This window comes from Chiloscyllium plagiosum, chromosome 11 (genome assembly GCF_004010195.1).
Source record: "Chiloscyllium plagiosum isolate BGI_BamShark_2017 chromosome 11, ASM401019v2, whole genome shotgun sequence".
Taxonomy (NCBI): domain Eukaryota; kingdom Metazoa; phylum Chordata; class Chondrichthyes; order Orectolobiformes; family Hemiscylliidae; genus Chiloscyllium; species Chiloscyllium plagiosum.
In genome coordinates this window covers 43,464,717-43,488,773 of record NC_057720.1, presented here as the reverse complement: position 1 = coordinate 43,488,773, position 24,057 = coordinate 43,464,717, and the positions used below count along the sequence as shown (strand labels likewise).

Genomic DNA, 24,057 nt, shown 5'->3' with positions numbered 1-24,057 from the left:
AACCATGGCACAGATGAGTGTTTCAGAAGCAAATGAGCTGAAGCAGGAGTGAAATTATGCAATATTGCAAAAGTGGAGATAAGCAGCATTAGTGATGGTGCAAACATCAACACTCTCAGCCAGTATATATCTTGGGTTTTGACTTGAATTGATATTCACAAAAACTGTCCTGATAAGTGCAACATGAAGAGTATGGACAAAAGATATAAAGGTATACTTTTTCAGCAAGCTACTCAAGTTTCATGCTGAGAATTGACTATTTCTTTACTTGCATTCTGAAAACAGATATCCAGCCATTCAAACTTCTTGAAGCATATCTTTTGTTTCAATAAAATAAAAGATTGTACAGGAACATCTTTTGTTTCTCTGCGTTCCCATTATCATTCACTTTGGCTTTTGTACCATTAAATTGTATCTTATGCAATTTCTGCTGCCTTTCAATTTCGTTGTTCTTTCCATCCTCAACTCCTTTTGCTCAGAACCTTTTACAATTCAATTTTCTCAATTCTTATGCAAAGTCATGAACCTGAAATATTAATTATATCCACAGATGCTGCCTGGCTTACGAAGTATTTCCAGAATGTTTTGTTTTTTACTTCACTCTCTCTCTCTCATATATATATAATATATATATATTTAGATTAGATTAGAGTTTAGATTGGATTGGATTACTTAGTGTGGAAACAGGCCCTTCGGCCCAACAAGTCCACACCGACCCACCGAAGCACACCCACCCAGACCTATTCCCCTACATTTACCGCTGCACCTAACACTATGGGCAATTTAGTGTTGCCAATTCACCTAACCTGCACATTTTTGGACTGTGGGAGGAAACTGGAGCACCCCCACGCAGACACGGGGAGAATGTGCAAACTCCACACAGTCAGTCACCTGAGGCGGGAATTGAACCCGGGACTCTGGCGCTGTGAGGCAGCAGTGCTCACCACTGTGCCGCCCATGAATATATAAAATATATTATAAATCTTATATGTCACCAAGGATGAGTATTTTCATGCAGCAGCTGAGGAGAAAAGAAGGAAAGTTAACTGGGAATGTTGTGCAGTTCATAAAATCATAGAAATGGAGAGGCCCTTTGGCCTATCAAGTCTGTACTGCCAAAAGTGCACTGCTACCTACACTAACCAACTTTCCCACATTCGGCTCATAGCCTTGAATGTTACGACACTTCAATTGTTCATCCAAGTACTTTTAAATGGTTGTGATGTGTGCCGCCTCAACTACTCTTCCAGGCAGTGCAAGCCGAGAGGTGAAAACATTTTTCCTCAAATCCCTTCCAGACCACCTGTTCTTCACTTTAAAATTATTCACCCTTTTAATTGACCCTTCAACTAAGAGGAACAGCTGCTTTCTATTCACCATATCAATGTCCCTTGTAATCTAATACACCTCTATCAAGTTCATCTTCAATTTGCTCTCCTCCAAAGAAATCAACCTGTGCTTATCCAGACTCTTTCAATGCTGAAATGTTCCATCCTAGGCAATGTCCTGATAAATCTCCTGTGCACCCCCTCCATAACAATCACATTCTTCTTATTGTGTGGTGACCAGAAGCTTGTGCTCAGCAATTTGTAGGAGTTCAGACTTGAGATAGTCCACCTACAGCCAGGACCATGTGGTCCAACGAGTCTTCTCGCTGCAGCAAAGATATTATCCAAGATGCAGATCGGCTGGAGTGATGAGAAGGCTACATGCCCTGCTACCTATCAGGCTTTTGTCATCATCAGAAGACTGAAGCAGATGTGTCATCCAGTTAGAAGCCTGTTCATTCTGTTCACTGCTTAATGCAGAATAGATTAGATTTTTTTTAGATCACATTACAGTGTGGAAACAGGCCCTTCGGCCCAACAAGTCCACACCGACCCGCCGAAGCGCAACCCACCCATACCCCTACATTTACCCCTTACCTAACACTACGGGCAATTTAGCATGGCCAATTCACCTGACCTGCACATCTTTGGACTTTGGGAGGAAACCGGAGCACCTGGAGGAAACCCACGCAGACACAGGGAGAACGTGCAAATTCCACACAGTCAGTCGCCTGAGGCGGGAATTGAACCCGGGTCTCTGGCACTGTGAGGCAGCAGTGCTAACCACTGTGCCACCGTGCCGCCCACAATAGGTTGTGGTTCTGGACCTCCGTGGCCCCAGCAAGTACACGCCTCAGAACTGTTCCAAGGGCTCTCAAGGAGGACCGAGCTGCAATGCCAACTAAATTAACTATATATTCCATGGTTAAAAAAACAGTGTCAATGAAATGCACCAGAACCCCCCCCCCCCCCCAAAGTGGTAACATTTTTTTTCACCATCTCCTGTGCATTACAGTAACTTGGTATCCAGAATGCAGAAATTGTTATTAACTAATGCCAGACAGCAAGATCAGTTGCATTTATAAAGCACTTTTCATGACCTGGGATGAAATGTGACAGGGGGTTTGTACAGCTTTGCCTTTTCTGGATGTTGGTGGAAGGTTGAAGTAGCTGTATGATTATTGTCTGCACCAAATTTCCTATGTTATTGATCTCAGTGAGTAATTAATGTTATCATTTTGACAGAAATAATCTTAACAATGGGTACTTTATCATATTTTTATTCTTAACACAGAATTAGCACTATCATATTGGATTGGTAAGTAGCTTAGATTCAATTTATTTGAAAATATCAAACAAGTTTGCTTACAAACAAATTGATAACTTGCAGTTATAGAGCAATATATGTGCACATCCTTATTCCAGCAAGATGTTGCTCGAGGCTTTCATGTCTACTTGCTATGTGTGTTATCCCAGATCTTGGCTTATTAGCATACACAACTTTTAAAGGAGCAATACAAAGCCCTATCCTTTACAAGATAAAATTACAGGTTATGTAACTCATTGGGGTAGTGTACTGGAACTTGTGAAGTGCTATTAGAAATTGCAGCTCAACTTTGATCAGCTGGGGAACAGGCCGAGAAATGGCAACTGGAGTTTACTATAGGTAAGTGTGAGGTCTTGCATTTTAAAAAGTCAAATCAAGATAGGAGTTTAATGGTGAATGATACGGCCTTAAGGAGTGTAGTGGAACAGAGGGATCTTGGAGTTCTGGTTCACAGTCCTCTGAAAATGGAGTCATAGGTAGACAAGGCAGTGAAGAAAGCTTTTGGCACACTGGCCTTCATTAGTCAGGGCATTGAGTGTAGAAGTTGGGAAGTTATGTTGCAGTTATATACAGGACATTGGTGAGGCCCACTTGGAGTATTGTGTTCAGTTTTGGTCACCTTGTTATAGGAAGCTTGTTATGAAACTGAAAAGAGTGCAGAAGAAATTTACAAGATTGTTGCATGGACTCAATGGTCTAGGGAGAGGTTGGACAAGCTAGGACATTTTTTCTTTAGACCGTAGGAGTCTGAGAGGGTAGGAGACTGAGACTGACAGACGTGTATAACATCATGAGAGACATGGATAGGGTGAACACACTCAGTCTTTTTCCCAGGGTTGGGGAATCGAGACTAGAGGTCATCAATTTAAGATTAGAGGGGAAAGAATAAAAGGGGACATGAGGGGCAACCTTTTTACACAGAGGGTGATATGTATTTGGAGTGAGTTGCCAGCAGAAGTGGTTGAAGCAGGTGCATTAACAACATATAAAAGCCATTTGGACAAATACATGGATAGGAAATGATCAGAAGGATATGGGCTAAGTGCAGGGAAATGGGGTTAGCTTGGGTGGACATTGGTTGGCACGGACCAGTTTGGGCTAAAGGGCCTGTCTCCGTGCTGTAGGACTCTATGCTATTCCTGGAGTCGTCATAAAAGCTGCAGAATTTATAAATTACAGACCAGAGTTCTATACTGAATCAGAATCACTATTTATTCCAGGTAATTAGACTTTAGCTATAGGTAAACTGTCAGCAGATAACACAACTAATTGAAACAGTAATCCCCTTATAAACCCTCCCTTACACACCAATAAACAGTTTGTTCCTCAGTAATGTTGATGAGTTGATTTTTACAACTGTTCTGCTGGCCAGCAATTGCTTCTGTCATCTTTCTGCAGTTGCTTCCACTATTTGGTGGAGACAGGAGGTGGCTGGTTTCTTTAAAAAAAGCCTCTACCTATCAGTTAAAAGTCCCAGCATACAATGACTGCTGCGGGGAAGGCAAACTGATTTTCTTAAGGTTTACAATGAGTTTTGACTGCAGAGAACAGGGACTTTACTTGATTTGGGCAAGAACTGAACACTTTATCTGTAACTTGTTCTCAGCTTCAAGCTGTTCAGTTACCTGAGAACCAATCTCACATTTGTTGGGAAGTAAAGTTTCTGTCATTGGTTTATGTACTGTTGACCAGTTGTCAATCAAGCAAAAGCTGCATCAGTGCACCCCCAACAGCTCAAAATCCATCTGCAACTCAATTTGCAATAACTGCTTGTTCAAACAGTTGCTTATACAATGCCTGCAATGGGTGTCAGGTTAATTGCTTTCAAAATTGCAGCCAGCCTTTCAACCACTGTCTTTTAAACCAGCTCTTTTTCATTCCAATTCCTAGTTTTAAATACACAAAATAGAATGACACAGTCTTATGCATGTAATTCGATTGAAAATACACAAACATTATGTCTCTGCAAAACTATTTACACAACAAAGTTGTAAAATTTATGAGTTTAAGTCTGAATCTGTACAACATATAAGTCATTTGACAAACTTTCTGGATCTCATGGAATTCTAGACTTTGTTTGGTTCTCAATTTGTATGTGCATTGGTCTCTTAAAAGATATTTGTGTTGGTTGTTGTCATGATGGTCTTTTACACCTTTATTATCCAACTGTATCTTTGTGTGTTCTTTGTGCAATTGAACTAAGTTGTGGAGCTTCAGTTGTTTGTTCCTGAAGTTGATTGCTTTGTGCTGACTTAAATTAATCAAATCAGCTTTAAATTCATCTTCCATCAATACTGTCATATTGTCGAGTAATTTGTTCCCTTTTGGGTCTCTGAATCCATCAAATCAAATTTACCAGGGAACTATAGATCAGTGAGCCTGATGTTGGTGGTGGGCAAGTTGTTGGATGGAATCCTGAAGGACAGGATGTACGTGTATTATGAAAGGCAAGGACTGATTAGGGATAGTCATCATGGCTTTGTGCGTGGGGAATCGTGTCTCACAAACTTGATTGAGTTTTTTGAAGAAGTAACAAAGAGGATTGATGAGGGCAGAGCGTAGATGTGATCTATATGGACTTCGGTAAGGTGTTCAACAAAGTTCCTCATGGGAGACTAGTTAGGAAGGTTAGATCTCACGGAATACAGGGAGAACTAGCCATTTAGATACAGAACTGGCTCAAAGGTAGAAGACAGAGGGTGGTGGTGGTTGGAGGGTTGTTTTTCAGACTGGAGGCCTATGACCAGTGGAGTGCCACAAGGATCAGTGCTAGGTCCTCTACTTTTTGTCATTTTTATAAATGATTTAGATGTGAGCATAAGAGGTAAAGTTAATAAGTTTGCAGATGACCTCAAAATTGGAGGTGTAGTGGACAGCAAAGAAGGTTACCTCAGATTACAACAGGATCTTGACCAGATGGGCCAATGGGCTGAGAAGTGGCAGATGGAGTTTAATTTAGATAAATGCGAGGTGCTGCATTTTGGGAAAGCAAATCTTAGCAGGACATATACACTTAATGGTAAGGTCCTAGGGAGTGTTGCTAAACAAAGAGACCTTGGAGTGCAGGTTCATAGCTCCTTGAAAGTAGTATAGTGAAGAAGGCATTTGGTATGCTTTCGTTTATTGGTCAGAGTATTGAGTACAGGAGTTGCGAGGTCATGTTGCAGCTGTACAGGACATTGGTTCGGCCACTATTGGAATACTCCGTGCAATTCTGGTCTCCTTGCTTTCGGAAAGATGTTGTGAAACTTGAAAGGGTTCAGAAAAGATTTACAAGGATGTTGCCTGGGTTGGAGAATAAGAGACCTAAGGGACAAACATTTTCACAAAAAGGGTGGTACGTGTATGGAATGAGCTGCCAAAGGAAGTGATGGAGGCTAGTACATTTGCAACATTTAAAAGACATTTGGATGGGTATATGAATAGGAAGGGTTTGGAGGAACATGGGCCGGGTGCTGGCAGGTGGGAGTAGGTTGGGCTGGGATATCTGGTCAGCATGGACAGATTGGACCGAAGGATCTGTTACCATAATGTATACCTCAATGACACTATAACTTTTTCCACAGACCTGAGGTGTTGACTATGTTCAATTAGAATTTTCAATTGCCGTCTTTATTGTCATCCCAATGTATCCAGTTAGAGAGGATATTTGTGATCTTCCAGTGTGTACTAGGGAATTTGGTAAGTAATCTCCCTGATGTTCCGAGTTTTTTGCAAATATTATGGATGTGTATGGGAATGGAGATTCAGCAATGAAGCTTCTTTTAATTTCTGCAGAGATGTTTTTTGACTGCAGATCAGCCTGTTTTGCATGCGTTATTTTCTTTTTTAACAGGATGGCGCTCAAAGTTGTCACATCGGCCCTGCATTCCACAGCCCAATTTTGAATTGACCTGTCACTGGCACAGATTATCAATCGAGCCATCTTACAAATCAAGTGCTCAATGTTCAACCAAAACCATTTATTTCACTTTTTCTTTCTGCTGTCCCAGCAGAAATGTAACTTCTGTGCTACTAGAAATCTTGTCTGAGGCCTTATCCTGTGATTTTCAAACTTGCATTGCTGCTTTCATTTTATCGGAAAAACCACTATAGCATGTTCTTGCGCTGTGTTTCTTACACAGCATTACTGATTCCCATACTCTATTGGGAAGTAGCATGAGTTCATTTTGTCTCAAACAGATTTACCGAACAAGCAATGCTAACTTGTAGTTACGGAGCAATTTTTACACAAATCCCACTCTGATATGGTGCTGCTTGGAATTGTCTTGGCTGTTGGTCATGTGGCAATCCAACATACTATTCACAATTTTCAACATAAATAGAATATTGCATTTTGACAAGTTAGTGGCAAAATATGGTAACCGTACTGTTTAAGGTCACCTGTAGAAAATTACTTAAAATTCACGCAAAAAGCATCTACAGAATTTGAGGTTTGATATTGTTTGAAATAAATACTCTAAATGTGATTAAATGTGAAATGACCGCTAAGGTCAAAATATAAAATTATCTTCTCTTCACATATTATGGCTAATAATAGGAGACAAATTAAGGTTTGTATTAGGAAGTGGGAAATAAAGCAATGCTTCATTCCCAGGATTGCAAACAGGTGATTTCATTTGTGTTTAATCAATTATTTGGTTCAGGAGTTACTTTCAATAGGAAACAAATATTTTGATTACTTATTGGTCAGGTACTATGTTATTCAAAACTCAACAGACCAGTTGAACCCTTCTTAATTATGATTATTTATATGCATCACTACTTCCAAAATGATCTCTCAAATTAAATCTGTTTTTAGGACAGTATGCAAGTGTAGGTCATGACCATGAATGCCATTGTTCTTGAGGCATCCTTTTTTTAAAAATTATGTGCTATTGCAGATTGAGTGCCTCCGAAAAGACCAGTATTTATTGCCCATTCCATTTGCCCTAGAGAACAAGGTGGTTAACTGCCTTTTTCGCCTACTGCAGACAATGTGATACCCACAAACCTGCGAGGAGGGAGTTCCAGGATTTTAACACATTGACAGCAGATAGTGGACAAGCTTTGGGGAGTCGGGAGATGAGTTACCTGGCACAGAATGCCCATCCACTGCTCTACCAATTTGATTTGTGCAATCTGAATGAAAATTAAAATCACTCACAAGCCCCCATAATTTTTTGATTATTACTCTGGCCTACAATGCAGTTATAGTTAGCAGCCTCTAATCTACTCTGACCAGTGGCTACTTTCCCTTTTTATTTCTTATCTCTACCCAAACTGGTGCTATCTTTGAGCACACATTCAGTTCTCAGATTTTATTTCTGATTTGGCAATTTCTAAATGGTTTGGGTAGTAATTCAGATATTATTACCTTTGTGGCTCTGCATTTTAATTTAGGTGCTAGCTGCTCATAACCCTTAGCAAAACGTTTTGCTTAGCTCTGCAACATTTGATCCCATGTGGATGTCAACAACTGAATTCTTCCCCTCCTTCTTCAAAATCCTCTTCAGCCCTGAACAGATGTTCTTAACTCTGGTAACAAGCAAGTGACAGAGACTTTAGAACTCTCAATCTCGGCTTCAACCAACATTATCCATCCCCTTAACTTTTCTTTGCTCTATTGGTATTAAGTTCCCTACACTCACTTGAATATCCCTTGTACCGCACTGTTGTGGTCAGTTTGTTCATTCATCCTTAAGTTCAAGCTCTTGTCCACATCGGCTACAAGACCTTATACCTGTTGAGCATGTGCAAGGACTGAGGCTTCTTGACTTCTCCCTCCTGAATACCCATTACTGCCTCACTAGTAGTTACTGTACACCTTTCCTGTCGCTAACCACCAAACAAATCTGAAATTACCGAAGGGATGTACCTGTTTCCTGGAAGAAAGTGTCCAAGTAACTTTCTCCCTCCCTGATGATCACAGTATCCAAAGCACAAACTCCAGCTCATCAACTCTAAACCAAAGTTTTACAAATTGTAGCCATTTCCTTAGATGTGGTTGCAGTAGATCACACAGGTGTCTCCCAGCTCCCAACTACTATGGCTTCAACACACCACTTGCTTCGTCATCTTTAAGTATTTTGTTTAATGGTTTAGGATTTGATGTTGAGAATTATTACTGAATGATTAATTTTGTTATGATAAATAATCTAGTTAGTTCAGATAAATGTTCATGCAACTTAATTGAAGACAAAAACCATTGTTTGCAACTTTGCACAAAATGCATTTCCTACCTATCAATTTGTATCCCTCTCCCTGGCAACAGTCTGAGTCTAATTCAGTCTGCCCATAGCTTGATGGCATGGTTGTTCCTGAGATTAGCTTATGCCAATATTTTTACTACATCACAAATCAGAAATAATCAATTACAAAGTTTCTAAACAAATTTTCCTTGATCTCTGAATCATTCATCTAAGGCTTATTTCCTGGCCACAATATTGAAACAGCACTTACAACATACCTCCTCACTATTCACTACCTATTTCTGCCCATTTCCGCCTGCACAAAATCATTGCAATTTGCCCTGTCTCAACAAATCTGCTGAAACTGTATTTCATACCTTTGTTACTTTGAGACTTCACTATTCATAGGAGCAGAAATAGGTCATTCTGCCTATTGGGTCCTCTCCTCCATTCAATAAGATCACAGCTGATCTGATAATCGTCAGTTTCACCTTTCTGCCTTTCCCCATAACCCTTGATTTCTTTATTGATTAAAAATGTCTATCTCAGCCTTCATTGCACTTCTGAGAATTCCCCAGATTGTACCCTGCATAAATAAGAGTTCAGCCAAACATTTGCTGCTCTTGCCTTAATTTGCACACTATCACTCTAGTGCTTATCTACATTGGCTCACAGTCGATCAACTACTCAACTTTAAAATTCCCATTTTTTTTTTGGAAGTTTCCATGGCCTTGTCCCCCTCTATCTTTATAATATTCACCAGCCCCACATCCTTCAGAAGAACTTGTAATCATTTAATTATGCCCTTTTGAGCACCCTGACTTTACCACTGGTATCCAAACCTTTCTTTGTTTAGACTTTAAGCCCTGGAATGCCCTTTCTGTACATTTTCACGGCTGTTTCCTCCTTTCAGACATCTTTAAAACCTAATCCTGTGACCAAGCTACTGTTCATCTAGCCTAATATCATCTTTGGTGTCATATTTAGTTTTAGAATGCTCCTATAAAGTGTTTTGGTACATTATATGATGTGAAAGGTTCTGTACAAGTTGTTATGGTTATAGTTATCCAAACAAAGTTATAAGACACAGAACCCTAGCCTGAAGGTCATATATCTACTGAGTTAACTGATCTTCATAAACTATGAAGACAAAACCACAAACAAGCATAGAGAATGTTGCAGAAACTCAACAGATCTGACAGCATCTGTGGATAGGGAAACTGAGTTAATGTTTTGAGTCTGGTGCGACACACCTCTTCAGAACTAAAAGGTTTTGGAAAATATTTTTTTCAATACTTTTTATAGAAACAGAGGCTCAATACAAAAAAAATTCACAGTGGCGTTCCACAAAGCAGTCATCCAGACTGTGTTTGTCAGCCCAACAACACCCACAGTTATCTCAACTACACATCCTTACACCCTACTTCTTGCAAGGATTCATTCCATCCTCTTAGTTTCTTTGTCTCCTTCGCATCCATTCTGATGATGCCACCTTCCACAATGCAGCATCTGACACCATCTTTTTTCTCAACAGAGAACTCCACAACAGTAAATTGTGGTTGTCAGGGCCCTCAGCCATGTCCATTTCTCATACATCTGTGTTCTCTCTTTCCCTTCACTCTCGGAGCAGGGAGAGGGTTCCCTTGTCCTTATTTTCCTCCCACTAGTATCCGTATTCAAAGGATGATCTCTGTCATTTCTGCCAACTTCAGCAGGATGCCACCACAAACGTATCTTCTCCTGTCCTCCATTGACAGCATTCCACAAAGACTGTTCTCATTGTGATACCTGGTCCATTCCTCCATCTGCATGGAAACTTCCTTATTCCTGCATGGCACTTTTATTTGCAGTCGCAGAACGTGTAATACTTTCCAAATCATCACCTCCCTCCTCACTGACCAAGGCACCAAACACATCTTCCAAGTGAAACATTGTTTCACTTTCAATTTGTCTACTCCATTCACTGCTCGCAATGCAGTCTCCTTTACATTATAAATACAGACTAGGTGACTGCTTTGCAGAATGACTCTGCTCTGTCTATAGAAATGACCTGACTCCTCAGTTGATTGTCATTTCAGTAAAACTCCTTGTTCTCATGCTAACATTTCTGTCCTAGGCCTCCTGCAGCTTTCCAACGAAGCACAGCGCAAACTCAAGTAGCAACAGTTCATTTTCCACTTATGCAGTTTACAGGCAAGAGGTCTCAAAATTGAATTCAATAACTTCAGAAACTAGCCACATTATGTCTGTTTTCCCATTTTTTTTACCGTTCCCCCACACAACCTTGTCTTGATTGTGTCGTATTTGCTTTGCTCTTAGCTGAAAGAGTCAGTGTGGCGCTGGAAAAGCACAGCAGATCAGGCAGCATCCGAGGAGCAGGAGAGTCAACTTTTCAAGTATAAGCCCTTTATCTTAGCTGAGAGAGCCTATTCTCTCACTTTTACTCCTTAACTTACACCCATTTTACATCTTTTTCTCTTTCTCAGCTGTCAGCACAATACACCCTTGTCTTTTGTACTGGATCTCAGTCTCTGTCAATATATATCAAAAAAAATTCCAACACCTCTCATTTCTGAAGAAGTCATTCCAGACCCAAAATGTTAACACTTTCTCTCTCCACAGATGCTGGCACCCCTACCATGTTCCTCCAGCATTCTCTGTGTTTGTTTCAAATTTCCAGCACCTGCAGTATTTTGCCTTTTGGCAAAGCTACATTGGCCTTAGTGTTACAGAACTGGAGAAGGGGTAGATTTAGGTTATGAACGTGTGGCTTTTGATCACAGCATATACATGCAATTAGACGAAGTTAGATTACTATGACAAATAATTTGGATTGGACACCGAACTCTTAATTGTGAACCTCCATATGCTTTCTGCGTTACTGCTTTTGGACTAAATTTTTATTGTGTCTCAATGAGTTTACCAGTTAAAAGCCAACGTAATGTGAGATGTTTACCCGCAAGAACTTTAAACAGCTTTCGTTGTTACCAGCAGTAAGTCTGGTGTTTGTTTTTTCACGTTTGAATCTTGCCGACTGTTGCTTCTCATATATGATACTCATTTGCCCACAAACTCTGTTTGAATTCCAATTTTCACATACAGCTGTAGTATTCTTTGCAGAAATAAAGCATCTTCCTTTATTTGTTTTTCTAGTGGCCAAATCAATGTTTATTCAGCTTGGTATTTGTTCTACCTAGTATTATTAACATTATCAGTCTAATTGTTTTGATGAATAAAGTTGTACTCTTGTTAGGCAGTCTTTGTTAAATCACGTAGTATAGAGAAGCCTTGGAGAATAGTAACATTGGGAATTGACCATATGTAACAGGAAAGGACTTAATGAGCTACTGATGTTTTTAATTCCCTGATAAGGTAATTGCTTTATTTCTGCCAATTAAAAGTTCTGTGCTTTAAAGTCAATAGCATTAGTAATATTGTTGAAAAGTTGTAGATATGCATTTTGTTCTGTACATATTCATATTATATGCACATAAACACATGCAAATTATAGTGTACATGGAGTTTTGTATGTATTTCTATGTATTTGCAAGCACAAGAATTAAAGGAACTAAAGCTTGAAGAAAGTGGCTGCACCTAATACAATGACAACGGTACAATAAGCCTTCTGGGAACACGAAGTGCATGAGAAGAGTAGAATGCAGTGACATGCAAGAGAAGGCAGAGGGACAAGGATGATGGGGATATTGATAGTGGTGAGAGAGAAGAAAATTCCTCGGGGCTTGCAACAAAGCTGCACACAATTAATAGTTACACAACAGAACTACTTAAAAGTCGCTGGAGCTGAAAGAAATGCTAGAGCAGTTGAAGAGATCTGAATAATGAGGGCTTAGATAGGTCCTAAGAGCAGTGAAGACCTCAGAAGAAATTGTATGTCACTAATAATTTATTGCAGCAGAGATTGGATGTTGAAAGTACAGAAGCAGTAGTGCAACCTTTTAGTTTTACTTATTTTTGGGATATGAACATTTCTAGCTGGTCCACTATTTGCTGCCCATCCCTAGTTGATCGTCCTTGAAACATTGGTGGTGAGCTGCTGCTTGAACTTCTTTAATTCATTTGCTATAGGAAGACCCACAATGTAGGGAGGGAGTTCCAGGATTTTGATCCAGCAATGCTGAATATTTTCAAGTCAGGATAGTGAGTAGCTTGGAGGGAAGTGTGTAGGTAGTGATATTCCCATGTATCTGCTGCCCTTACCCTTCTAGAAGATAGTGAGCTGGGGTTTGGAAGGTGCTGTCTCAGGAGCCTTGGCGAATTTCAGCAGCGCATCTTGCAGATGGTACACACTATTGCTACTGAGCATCAGTGGTGGAGAGAGTGAACATTTGTGGATTTGATACCAGTCAAGCAGGCAGTTTTGACCTGGGTCGTGTCAAACTTCTTGAGTGTTGTTAAAGCTGCAGTCTTTCATGCAAATAATGTTATCACACTCCTTGTGACTTGTAGATGGTGGACAGGCTTTGAGGACTCGGGAGGTGAGTCGGTCACTGCAAGATTACTAGCCTCCAACTTGCTCTTGCAGCCTCAGTATATAGCTAAACCAGTTCGGTTTCTGGTCGGTTATAATGCCTATGATGTTGATAGTGAGGATTTCAGTATTGGTAATGCCATGCCATTGATTATTCAGAAGCAATGGCTAGATTCTCTTGCTGGAAATGGTCCTTGCCTGTCACTCAGGTAGCATGAATGGTACTACCAAGGGGAGAAAGTGAGCACTGCAGATGCTGGAGATCAGAGTTGAAGCGTGTGGTGCTGGAAAAGCACAGCCGGTCAGGCAGCATCCGAGGAGCAGGAGAATTTACGTTCCCTGCATATGGCATTCCTGATGAAGTGCTTCAACTCAAAATGTCGATTCTCCTGCTCCTCGGATGCTGCCTGACTGGCTGTGTTTTCCAGCACCACGCTCTTCGACAATGGTGCTATCATGCCAGTCCAAGTCTGGATGTTGTCCAAATCTTATACCCTTTGTACATGGGCTGCTTCATTATTTGTGGAATTCTGAATAGCGCTAGATGTTGTGCAATCATCACTTCTAATAGAAGGAAGGTCATTAATGAATCAGCTAAAGATGGTTGGCCCAAGGACCCTGAGAAACTCCTGCAGAGATGTCCTGGAGTTGAGATAATTGACACTGAACAATCATAATCATACTCCTTTGTGCCAGGAATGATTTAAATCTACAGAGAGCTTACCCTGTCAATCCCACTGACTCCTTGAGCCAGATTAGAGCTCAGGAAACAAATCCTGCGGCACTACTGGCTTGATGAAAGTCACTTTAAAAAGCTGGAGTTGTTCCTGTGATTTTGGGCTGGAGTGCAGTTTCAAAGGATCCAGGGGAGCATAGACCCAGGAAAAAGGGTGGACCATGGTGAGCAGTCACACAGTGGCTCAGTGTTAGCACTGGAAGCTTACAACGCCAGATACCCGGGTTCAGTTCCACTTTCGGGCAACTATCTCTGTGTAGTCTGATCATTCTCACCATGTCTGTGTGGATTTCCTTCGGGTGCTCAGTTTCCTCACTTTCCAAGGTCATGCAGTTTGGTGGATTGGCAATGCTAAATTATCCGTAGTGTCCAGGGATGTGCAGGTTAAGTGGATTAGCCGTAGGAAATACAGGGTTACAGATGTGGGGTGGGATGTTCTTTGTCGGGTCAGTGTGGACCCGGGTTGAATAACCTACTTGCACACTGTTGGGATTTTATGATGGAACGGCCTTTGAAGGAGTTTCAAGATCAGGTCATTGCAAGTGAAGAATTGTAATCCCTTGTGAAGTTTTAATGAGATTTGGTGACCTTTAAATCATGACAGAATTGCTGAGATATCCAAAGGATCTGTTCGGTCTATTTAATGTGTTCTGTGGGATGATCAACCATCATTTGTTTGTTAGCCATATTTGCCTGGTAGTAATTTAGGATGTTCAAGTATAAGTCATATCTATCTTTACACAGACCGAACTCTCTTTTTCTGTCAATATTTTGTGCATCATTATTTATTTTTTTTTGTAATCAACTAGTTATTCTCTATTGATAAGAGAAACCTGGCTGGATTGTTTCTAATATCCAATCAGATTCAGTCTAAAACTTATATAATTAACCACACCACCATTCTGGTTAAATTTAAAATTTGTTGCAAGCAGTGGAAGGATGGGATTATAAAGCAATCGGTGCATCCTTCCAACTTTGGTCGTAACATCGTACTGTACATAAATCTCTTCAGTAAATTGTATTATTGCTATGTCTGCAGGTATAATGCAGTGTCTCCGAGAATTGAAATGGGAATGCTTTTGACCACTAATTTTCCTGAATAAAAAGGTATAGGAAGGATAAAGTTGACCTGAGGATTTGCTCAGGTTTTTGTTTCTTTATTTGTCCAGGCTATTCGATTGTCCCTTGAGCAATCATTACCTCCAGAGCCAAGGGAGGAGAGCATTGAACTTGTCAGCAAGCTACGCATCAGAACACCGCGTGGGGAATTCTTTGAACGGCGTTTCCTAGCAAGCAACAGGCTCCAAGTTGTCTTTGATTTTGTGGCTTCCAAAGGCTTCCCAAGGGATGAATACAAGCTGCTGAGTACTTTCCCTCGAAGAGATGTAAGTGTTTCATGTTATCTTTTCATGAGTATGCTACAGTTTATATTGTACGTGCATTCAACTTGGAAACTTTAAATACTTTCAAATAATTTGATCGTAATTCCAAACAGATTTATATTCTATTTAATTCTTTTCTTTTTACTTGCTGCTGTACAATAACATTGTGAAATACTGATCACTTTGTGTAGTTTCTGAAATATGAAGATAATGAAAAGGCAATCAGCAGCTTATTTATTAAAACCTGCTATGCAAACTTTCAAAAGCCTAACCTTTTAATTCCTTTATCAGCATTGGCTTCATATGTAGTTCTTAAAAAATTCCTCTGGACATCAACTAATATTTAGCTCTGTGTCATATATTGTAGTATCAAATGTGGTATCGTTACAGGCAGTACAGGCCTTTCGGCCCTTAGTGTTGCATTGACCTGAAAAATTAATCTGATGCCCATCTAACCTACACCATTCCATTATTATCCATACATATGTCCAATGTCAGTTTAAATGTCCTTAACTATTGTAGGCTGACCGTTCCATGCCCCTACTACTCTCTTGAGTAAAGAGACTACCCCGATGTCTGTCCTAAATCTAAAACCCCCCAATTTAAAGCTATGTCCCCTTGTGTTAGCCTTCACCGTCCGTTCTCACTGACCACCCTACCTAACCCTCTGATTATCTTATACATCTCGATTAAGTCACCTCTCAACCTTCTTCTCTCCAACGAAAACAGTCTCAGTTCCCTCAGCCTTTCCTTCTAAGACCTTCTTTTCACACCAGGCAACATCCTAGTAAATTTCCTCTGAACTCTTTCCAAAGCTTCCAAATCCTTCCTACGATGCAGTGACCAGCACTGCATGTAATACTTCAGGTGCGGCCTTACCACTGTCTTGTACAGCTGAAGCATGATCTTGTGGCTGTGAAACTCAATTCCCCCTACCAATAAACGCCAATACACCATATGCCTTCATATTGATTTCTTAGAGAAGATGACAAACAGGTGGATGAAGGTTAGGTGGTTGATGTGGTATATAAGGCATTTGATATGGTTCCACACGGTAGACTATTGCATAAAATACGGAGCTTCGGGTTTGAAGGCGATATGGCAGGTTGGATCAGAAATTGGCTCGCTGAAAGAAGACAGAGGGTGGTGGTCGATGGGAAATGTTCATCCTGGAGCTTAGTTACCAGTGGCAATCCAGTCAACCTGGGTGGCAACTTTCAGGGATTTATGCACCTGGACTTCGAGATCTTGGACACTGCCAAGAATTTTACCATTAGCCCAGTACTCTGCATTCCTGTTATTTCTTCCAAAGTGAACTACCTCATACTTTTTCACATTAAGCTCCATTTGCCACTTCTCAGCCCAGCTCTGCATCTTATCTCTGTCCCTCTGTAACCCACAACATCCTTTGGCACTATCCACAACTCTGCCTACCTTGCTGTCATCTGCAAATTTACTACCCCATCCTTCCATGCCCACCTCCAGATCATTTATAAAAATGACAAACAGCAGTGGCCACAAAAGAGATCCTTGGGGCACGCCACTGGTAACTAAGCTCCAGGATGAACATTTCCCATCAACCGCCACCCTCTGTCTTCTTTCAGCGAGCCAATTTCTGATCCAAACTGCCGTATATCACCTTCAAACACGAAACTCTGTATTTTGTGCAATAGCCTACCGTGTGGAACCTTCTCAAATGCCTTACTGAAGTCCATATACACCACATCAACCGCCTAACCTTCATCCACCTGTTTTGTCACCTTCTCTAAGAAATCAATATGAAGGCATATGGTGTATTGGCGTTTATTGGTAGGGGGAATTGGGTTTCACAGCCACAAGGTCATGCTTCAGCTGTACAAGACAGTGGTAAGGCCGCACCTGAAGTATTACATGCAGTGCTGGCCACTGCATCATAGGAAGGATTTGGAAGCTTTGGAAAGGGTTCAGAGGAAATTTACTAGGATGTTGCCTGGTGTGTCACCTTCTCTAAGAACTCAATAAGGTTTGTGAGGCACGACCTACCCTTCACAAAACCGTGTTGACTATCCTTAATCAAATGATTCCTTTCCAGATGATTATAAATTCTATCTCTTATAACCTTTTCCTGCATCTTACCGACAACCAAAGTAAGGCTCTCTGGCCTATAATTACCAGGGTTGTCCCGACTCCCCTTCTTAAACAAGGGAACAACATTTGCTATCCTCCAATCTTCTGGCACTAGTCCAGTTGACAATGATGTCATAAAAATCGAAGCCAAAGGCTCTGCAATCTCCTCCATGGCATCTCAGAGAATCCGAGGATAAATTCCATCCGGCCCCAGGATCTTATCTATTTTCAGATCTTCCAAAACTACTAAAACATCCTCTTTGTTAATCTCAATCTCATCTAATCTTGTAGCCTGTTTCTCCATATTCTCACTAAAGTTGCCCTTTTCCAATGTGAGTACTGACGAAAAGTATTCATTCATTGCTTCCCCTAAGTCCTCAGATTCCCCACACAACTTTCCACTACTATCTTTGATTGGCCCTAATCTTACTCTAGTCATTCTTTTATTCCTGATAAACCTGTCGAAGGCATTAGGGTTTTCCTTGATCCTATCCGCCAATAACTTCTCATGTCCTCTCCTGGTTCTTCTTAGCCCTCTGTTTAGATCTTTTCTGGCTAACTTATAACTCTGAAGCCCCCTAACTGAGCCTTCACGCCTCATCCTAACATAAGCCGCTGCCTTCTGCTTGACATAAGATGCAACTTCTTTCATAAACCATGGCACCCTCTCTCAACAACTACCTCCCTGTCTGATAGATAAATACTTATCAGGGACCCGCAGTAGCTGTTCCTTGAATAAGCTCCACATTTCAAGAGTGTCCACCCCCTGCAATTCATTCCCCATCCTTTGCATCCTAAATCTTGCCTAATCGCATCATAATTGTCTTTCCACCCATTATACCTCTTTCCCTGCGGGAAAATACCTATCCCTGCCCATTGCTATTGTAAACATAACTGAATTATGGTCGTTATCGTTAGAGTGCTCACCTACCTCCAAATCTAACACTTGGCTGGGTTCATTGCCTAGTACTAAATCCAGCATGGAAACAGACCCTTTGATCTAACTTGCCCATGCTGATCAAATTTCCCAAACTAAACTAGTCCCATTTGCCTGCATTTAGCCCATATCTTTCTAAACCGTTTCTGTTAATGTACCTGTCCAAATGTCTTTTAAATGTTGTCACTGTTCCCCCTTCAGTCACTTCTCTGGCACATAACGAGCCACCTGAGAGTTGCCCCTCAGGTCCCTTTTAAATCTTTTCCTCTAACCTTAAAAATATGCTCTGTAGTTTTGAACTCCCCTATCTCTAAAGAGAAAATACCTTTGCTATTCATTTTATCTATGCCCCTCGTTGATTTTATAAATTTCTTTTAAGGTCACCCCTCGATCTCCTCCACTCCAATGAAAAGATTCCAGTCTATTCAGCCTTTCCTTATATCTCCTCCAGTCCTAGCAACATCCTTGTAAATCTTCTCTGAACCCTCTGCAGTTTAATAATATTCTTCCTGTAGCAGGGCAGTCAGAAATGTACACAGTACTCTGAAAGCCTCACCAATGTCCCAACCCCAATACTCAATAGTCTGAACAATGAAGGTAAGCATGCGGAATGCCTTGTTACCTTTGACCCAACTTTCAAAGAATTATGTACCTGAACCCCAGGCCTCTCTGTTTCACAGCACTACCCAGGGTCCTGCCATTAACTATATAAGCCCTCCCCTGTTCATCTTATCGCATCTCGCATTTGTCCAGATTAAATTCCATCTGCCATTCCTCAGCTCATTTGCCTAATTGGTCAAGATCCCATTGTAATCTTAGAAAATCTTCTTCACTGTCCACTTTACCATCAATTTTGATGTCATCCACAAACTTACTATGCATTGCATCCTAAATTCTCATCCAAATCATTTATATAAATGACAAACAAGAGTGGACCCTGCACTGACTCCTGCAGAACACCGCTGGTTACAGGCCTCCAGTCCGAAAAACAATCCTCCATAACCACCCTCTGTCTCCTACCATCAAGTCAATTTTGTATCCAATTGGCAAGCTCTGCCTGAATCCTATGTGATCTAACTTTACTAACCAGTCTACCAAGCGGAACCTTGTCAAAGGCTTTATTAAGGTCCAGTTCGATCTTGTGGTATTCGAGACATATACCAGTACGTGGTATTGGGTAAGGGTTGTTTGAGGTAGTTCGCTACCCGTAATTCTCCTTTGTCTTGGCATATCCAGTGATTAATGATAGAGGATACACTACCGTACTGTATCTACAGATAAGGTATCGCTGTTGAGTTTATTGCATGGTAGCATTTGTTCAGGCATAATTACTAAGACCTTGGTTGGTACAGATAAATCTGCTCCCTCGAACAGCTAGAGTAGGCCTACTTATATCTATTTACAGACTGGGTGTGGTATTAATAAAATGGGTGGAATCCGTGTACGATGAACACGAATCCCTTCAGCACCATTATCTTCTACAACGTTCTGCATTGGTATTTCTTTTTGCTTAAAAAAAGGCAGGTGTGAAGGCTTAAGCAGGCATTCACAAATGAGAAAATGAAACAATCGAGAAGAACATCTTAACATATTGCAGGACATAGTTTATAAAGTCGTTGATCTATTGAAGTTAATTGCAGAGTGACAAACACAAACGTTATATGATGACAAGCATTGCAAGAATGATGATCCAATAGTCATCACAGTCCCCAGATTGTTTGGTTGTTCATATCAAACAAAAGCCCATTCATTCTGATTCTATTATGCTCCTGCTTGACATATCTACTTTCCAATTCAGATTTTATTAACTTTATCTGAATTTTTTTATTTATATCACATGGCCTCCACCTAGACCTGCACATTTCTGACTTGAATAAAATTGCTTAAGTATTCATGGAGTCACTTCTCCTTCTTCTGCCTTCATTAATAATCTCTATATTATCACTGCCAGTGCAATATTAATTTTAGAACAGATGGAGAATGCAATTATACTGTCCAGTATATTTTTTCTGAAGTGGAAATTACTTTAGCATTGTGCATGCATATTTTGAATGCACTTCTATTATTAAATTATAGATTTTCAGTTTTGTACATGTTTGCTTTTTGAACCAATCCAGTAGTGAATCTAGTACTTTGACTTTTCAAACAGCAGCACTAACATAAAGAGAGTGCTAGGTTGATTCATTTTGTATTTCTATACTTTACTCCTTGAAGAACAAAAGGCTTCAGATAAAGTAGAAAATAGTGTTAATGTTAATTTTAAAGGAATAATATTAGCTCCTTCCTTCATTATGAAAAGAGCTGCAGATCATATGAATTTGTTGAAATGTTTGCTATGATTCAATGTGGTGGATTAGCAGAATTGAGTGCTATATCAGTTGAACATTGCAGAATATAAATGATTTGAAAATCAATTGGAACACATATGTTGGACATAATTTCTATTGCTAGTCAAAAGGAGGCCATATCTGAATAGTATATGCTACACAAAGTCTTATGGGTGAAAAGTAGATGCATTTAATTTGAATCTTGATCCTTGATAAAATAGACTTACCTGGTAGAACAATGTTAAGACATGCTATGTGAACTGTCTCTGACTTTGTTATTTCAGTGGTGAAACCATCTGAAACTTGAGAGCAATAAGTACTTTTGATAATTGAATTGATTTAAGCATTTGTCCCATCAAAAATCCACTTTTTTATAAATGTCGTAGAGAATAAACACAATTTAAGAAATGTTTAGTGTAAAATAAATTTATTGTTTGGAGACCGGTACTTAACTAATAAATTTATAGTTATCTGATTGTCAGCAGAATTCGCTACATTTCTGAGATTAGGTTGCTCAGATTTTCACAGAAATCGGTAGAACAACCACTTGTTGATGGGCATGATAATAGTATATTAATAGGGATAGTTTCGATGAGCAACTATGCAGCATTTATGATTACAAAATATATAATTTATGATGGTGATTGGACTTTAGTCCAATTATCCCCTTGTCAAAATGCCATTTCTGCTTAAGATATGCCTTGAATTTCCATGTGCAACATCAGGAAAGATCACATAATCTTGTGTATACTTATGGTTGACCTTTTGGTAATGTCTTGACCTGTACGTATGTTTAAAATTGTTGAGCTGCTCCTGCAGGATCACAATGTCAGAGTTAGGAGGCAGAAAAGTTATTATTTTAATATGTAATAAAATTTATATTTGTAACTCACTTTAAACTTGCTTCTAACTAAAATTCTGAAACAATATAATAGCAGAGTATGGAACGTTTTAAGCTGTTTACCAAAACTAACGCTGAGATCGTGAGTTAGAGTCAAATTAACTTTATTATATTAGATTAGATTAGATTACTTCCAGTGTGGAAACAGGCCCTTCGGCCCAACAAGTCCACACCGACCCGCCAAAGCACAACCCACCCATTCCCCTACATTTACCCCTTTTACCAAACACTACGGGCAATTTAGCATGGCCAGTTCACCTGACCTGCACATCTTTGGACTGTGGGAGGAAACCGGAGCATCCGGAGGAAACCCACGCAGACACGGGGAGAACATGCAAACTCCACACAGTCAGTCGCCTGAGTCGGGAATTGAACCCGGTGCTAACCACTGTGCCACCGTGTCACCCACAAAAGTGTGGCAGAAGATACATTAATGCTAAGTTAAAATGCTGAGAAAACGTCTCTGCTCTATCAGTGTCTGTGCCTCTGGCATCCTTCAGTCTTCTCAGTCATTTGTTAGTGCACATGTTTTTCTCCTATCTTCCCTGCTGTTGACAGCTTCAAAACTTTGTTCCGCTATGCTTACAAACTCAAATTCAAGTCCATTTTCTGTCCCTTCAGTCACTTCACATTTATTACTATCTCGCAATAGTTTTTATTTTGCTTTTCAAATGATGTTTTGGCTCATGTCTTTGTAAAATTATTTTCAATTTCCATTTTCTATGAAATCTAATGAAATACATTATACCCTTCATGAAATGAGTAAATTAAGTCACTATAGAAAGATGATGATTAAAGGACTAGAATAAACTAACAAAAGGAAATTGTAAAGAGCCGCACAAAATAAGAGAATAGAAAGTTTATTTACAATAGGCCAGTATGGTGTGCTAATTAAGCTCATAGACAAGCCAAATGAACAGGAATGCCTTGCAGCGAAGCAAAACAACAGCTTTGTTTGTTGACAGATGTTCGAGTGTTATTGTCTGTTAATTGGATAATGGTGTAAACATTTGCAAACTCTGCTCTCCTTGGGGAATTCAGTGTTTGAAGGGCAACAAGAGGCATGATCCCTATGTACAGTCCATATGTATGCATTCCTCTCATAAAGACTTGCAGGTAAATAAATTGAGTTTATAATTTCATTTGGCATTTAAACTGATAGCACGAAGTTGAAAAATGTATACCTTAAAATACACCATGACCTTGAATACACCCCAGTTTGTATGGTTACAGTCGAGTGAATAGCGTTCATTAAAAGATATTTGCGTTCCATGCCGTTGTTACCAGAGTTGGTGAGCTCTGGATGCATCTGGCACCTACCATTGTTTCTTGTTCTACTCCATAGATTTGTATTATCTATAGGGATTTGAAAAGAAGTGCTGTCAAATTAGATGTAAGCTGTAAGATGAAAGTGATGTGAGTTAGAGCTAGAAAATTACCTCCTTCTGGTACATACATTTGAGTTGAGATTTATAAATCCCAATGTAATATCATTACAGTACTCTAGTGCAATTGACTGTAGCAGATGGACTCTACAGTGAGAAAACATAAACAAGAAATTCTTCGTACCTGTATCACAAAGGAAGCTTGTAGAATTTTGAAATATATAATGGATACAGTCTTTTCACCATTTAAGTATATCTTATTTGTTAATTGGAATCAAAAATTTTCCCATCAAAAATGCATTTTAAATTCATCACTCAGTTCATCATCTGAATTCAGTTTTTGGCTTAAACGTGAGTTATAATTTCCATCTGACTAGTAACATTTTTCACTGAGTTTGAATTAAATTCCTGATCTGGATTGGCTGTTCAAGTATGACAACCTTCCTGACCTCAGTGCAACAAATCAGCAAGTGGAAAAGAGAAGTTTGCAAATATAGCTGGCTAAAAGTACAATACTTTACACCTGAAGAAATGCAAGATAGTCAACTATATGAAGATGGGAAAGTGAAGTCAAATTTAACAGCAGTTTCATCTTTACCCACAAGTAAAGCAAGCAATTACCACTAGCTACCTGCAGATCATTTTCAGGTAAAAGGAAGAGGATGCATGATTCAGTTGATTTGATTCAGGCCAGAAAAGCTAACCTTGCTTTGTTGGAAAAAGCTATATCACAGTAGTTCTGTTCTGATGCAATCCCGTGTTATAAAAAAATCATGCTGGACCACTGCCTACATGTAAAATATCCCAAATTTTATAAACCCAAAGATATTTTTCCATTGTCAGAATTCACTTTTTTTTGCAGTTTCACCTAATCAGAATATTGACTTGCAATGAAAAGTACTCAAATAGAGGGGGAAAAAACCTACCATGTTTTGTGTTAGCAATGACACAGAAAGAAAAAGCTGCTAA

General features: G+C 39.8%; 1 protein-coding gene across 2 annotated transcripts in view; it reads left to right on the top strand.

Moving 5' to 3' along the window:
• faf1 (Fas (TNFRSF6) associated factor 1) overlaps nucleotides 1-24,057 on the top strand; it is a 415,349-nt gene that overhangs the window by 368,388 nt on the left and 22,904 nt on the right. For both annotated transcript variants that reach the window (XM_043699222.1, XM_043699221.1), the window contains one exon: nucleotides 15,220-15,435. In XM_043699222.1, coding sequence (XP_043555157.1) covers nucleotides 15,220-15,435 — 216 coding nt within the window. The remainder of the gene's footprint in view (nucleotides 1-15,219; nucleotides 15,436-24,057) is intronic.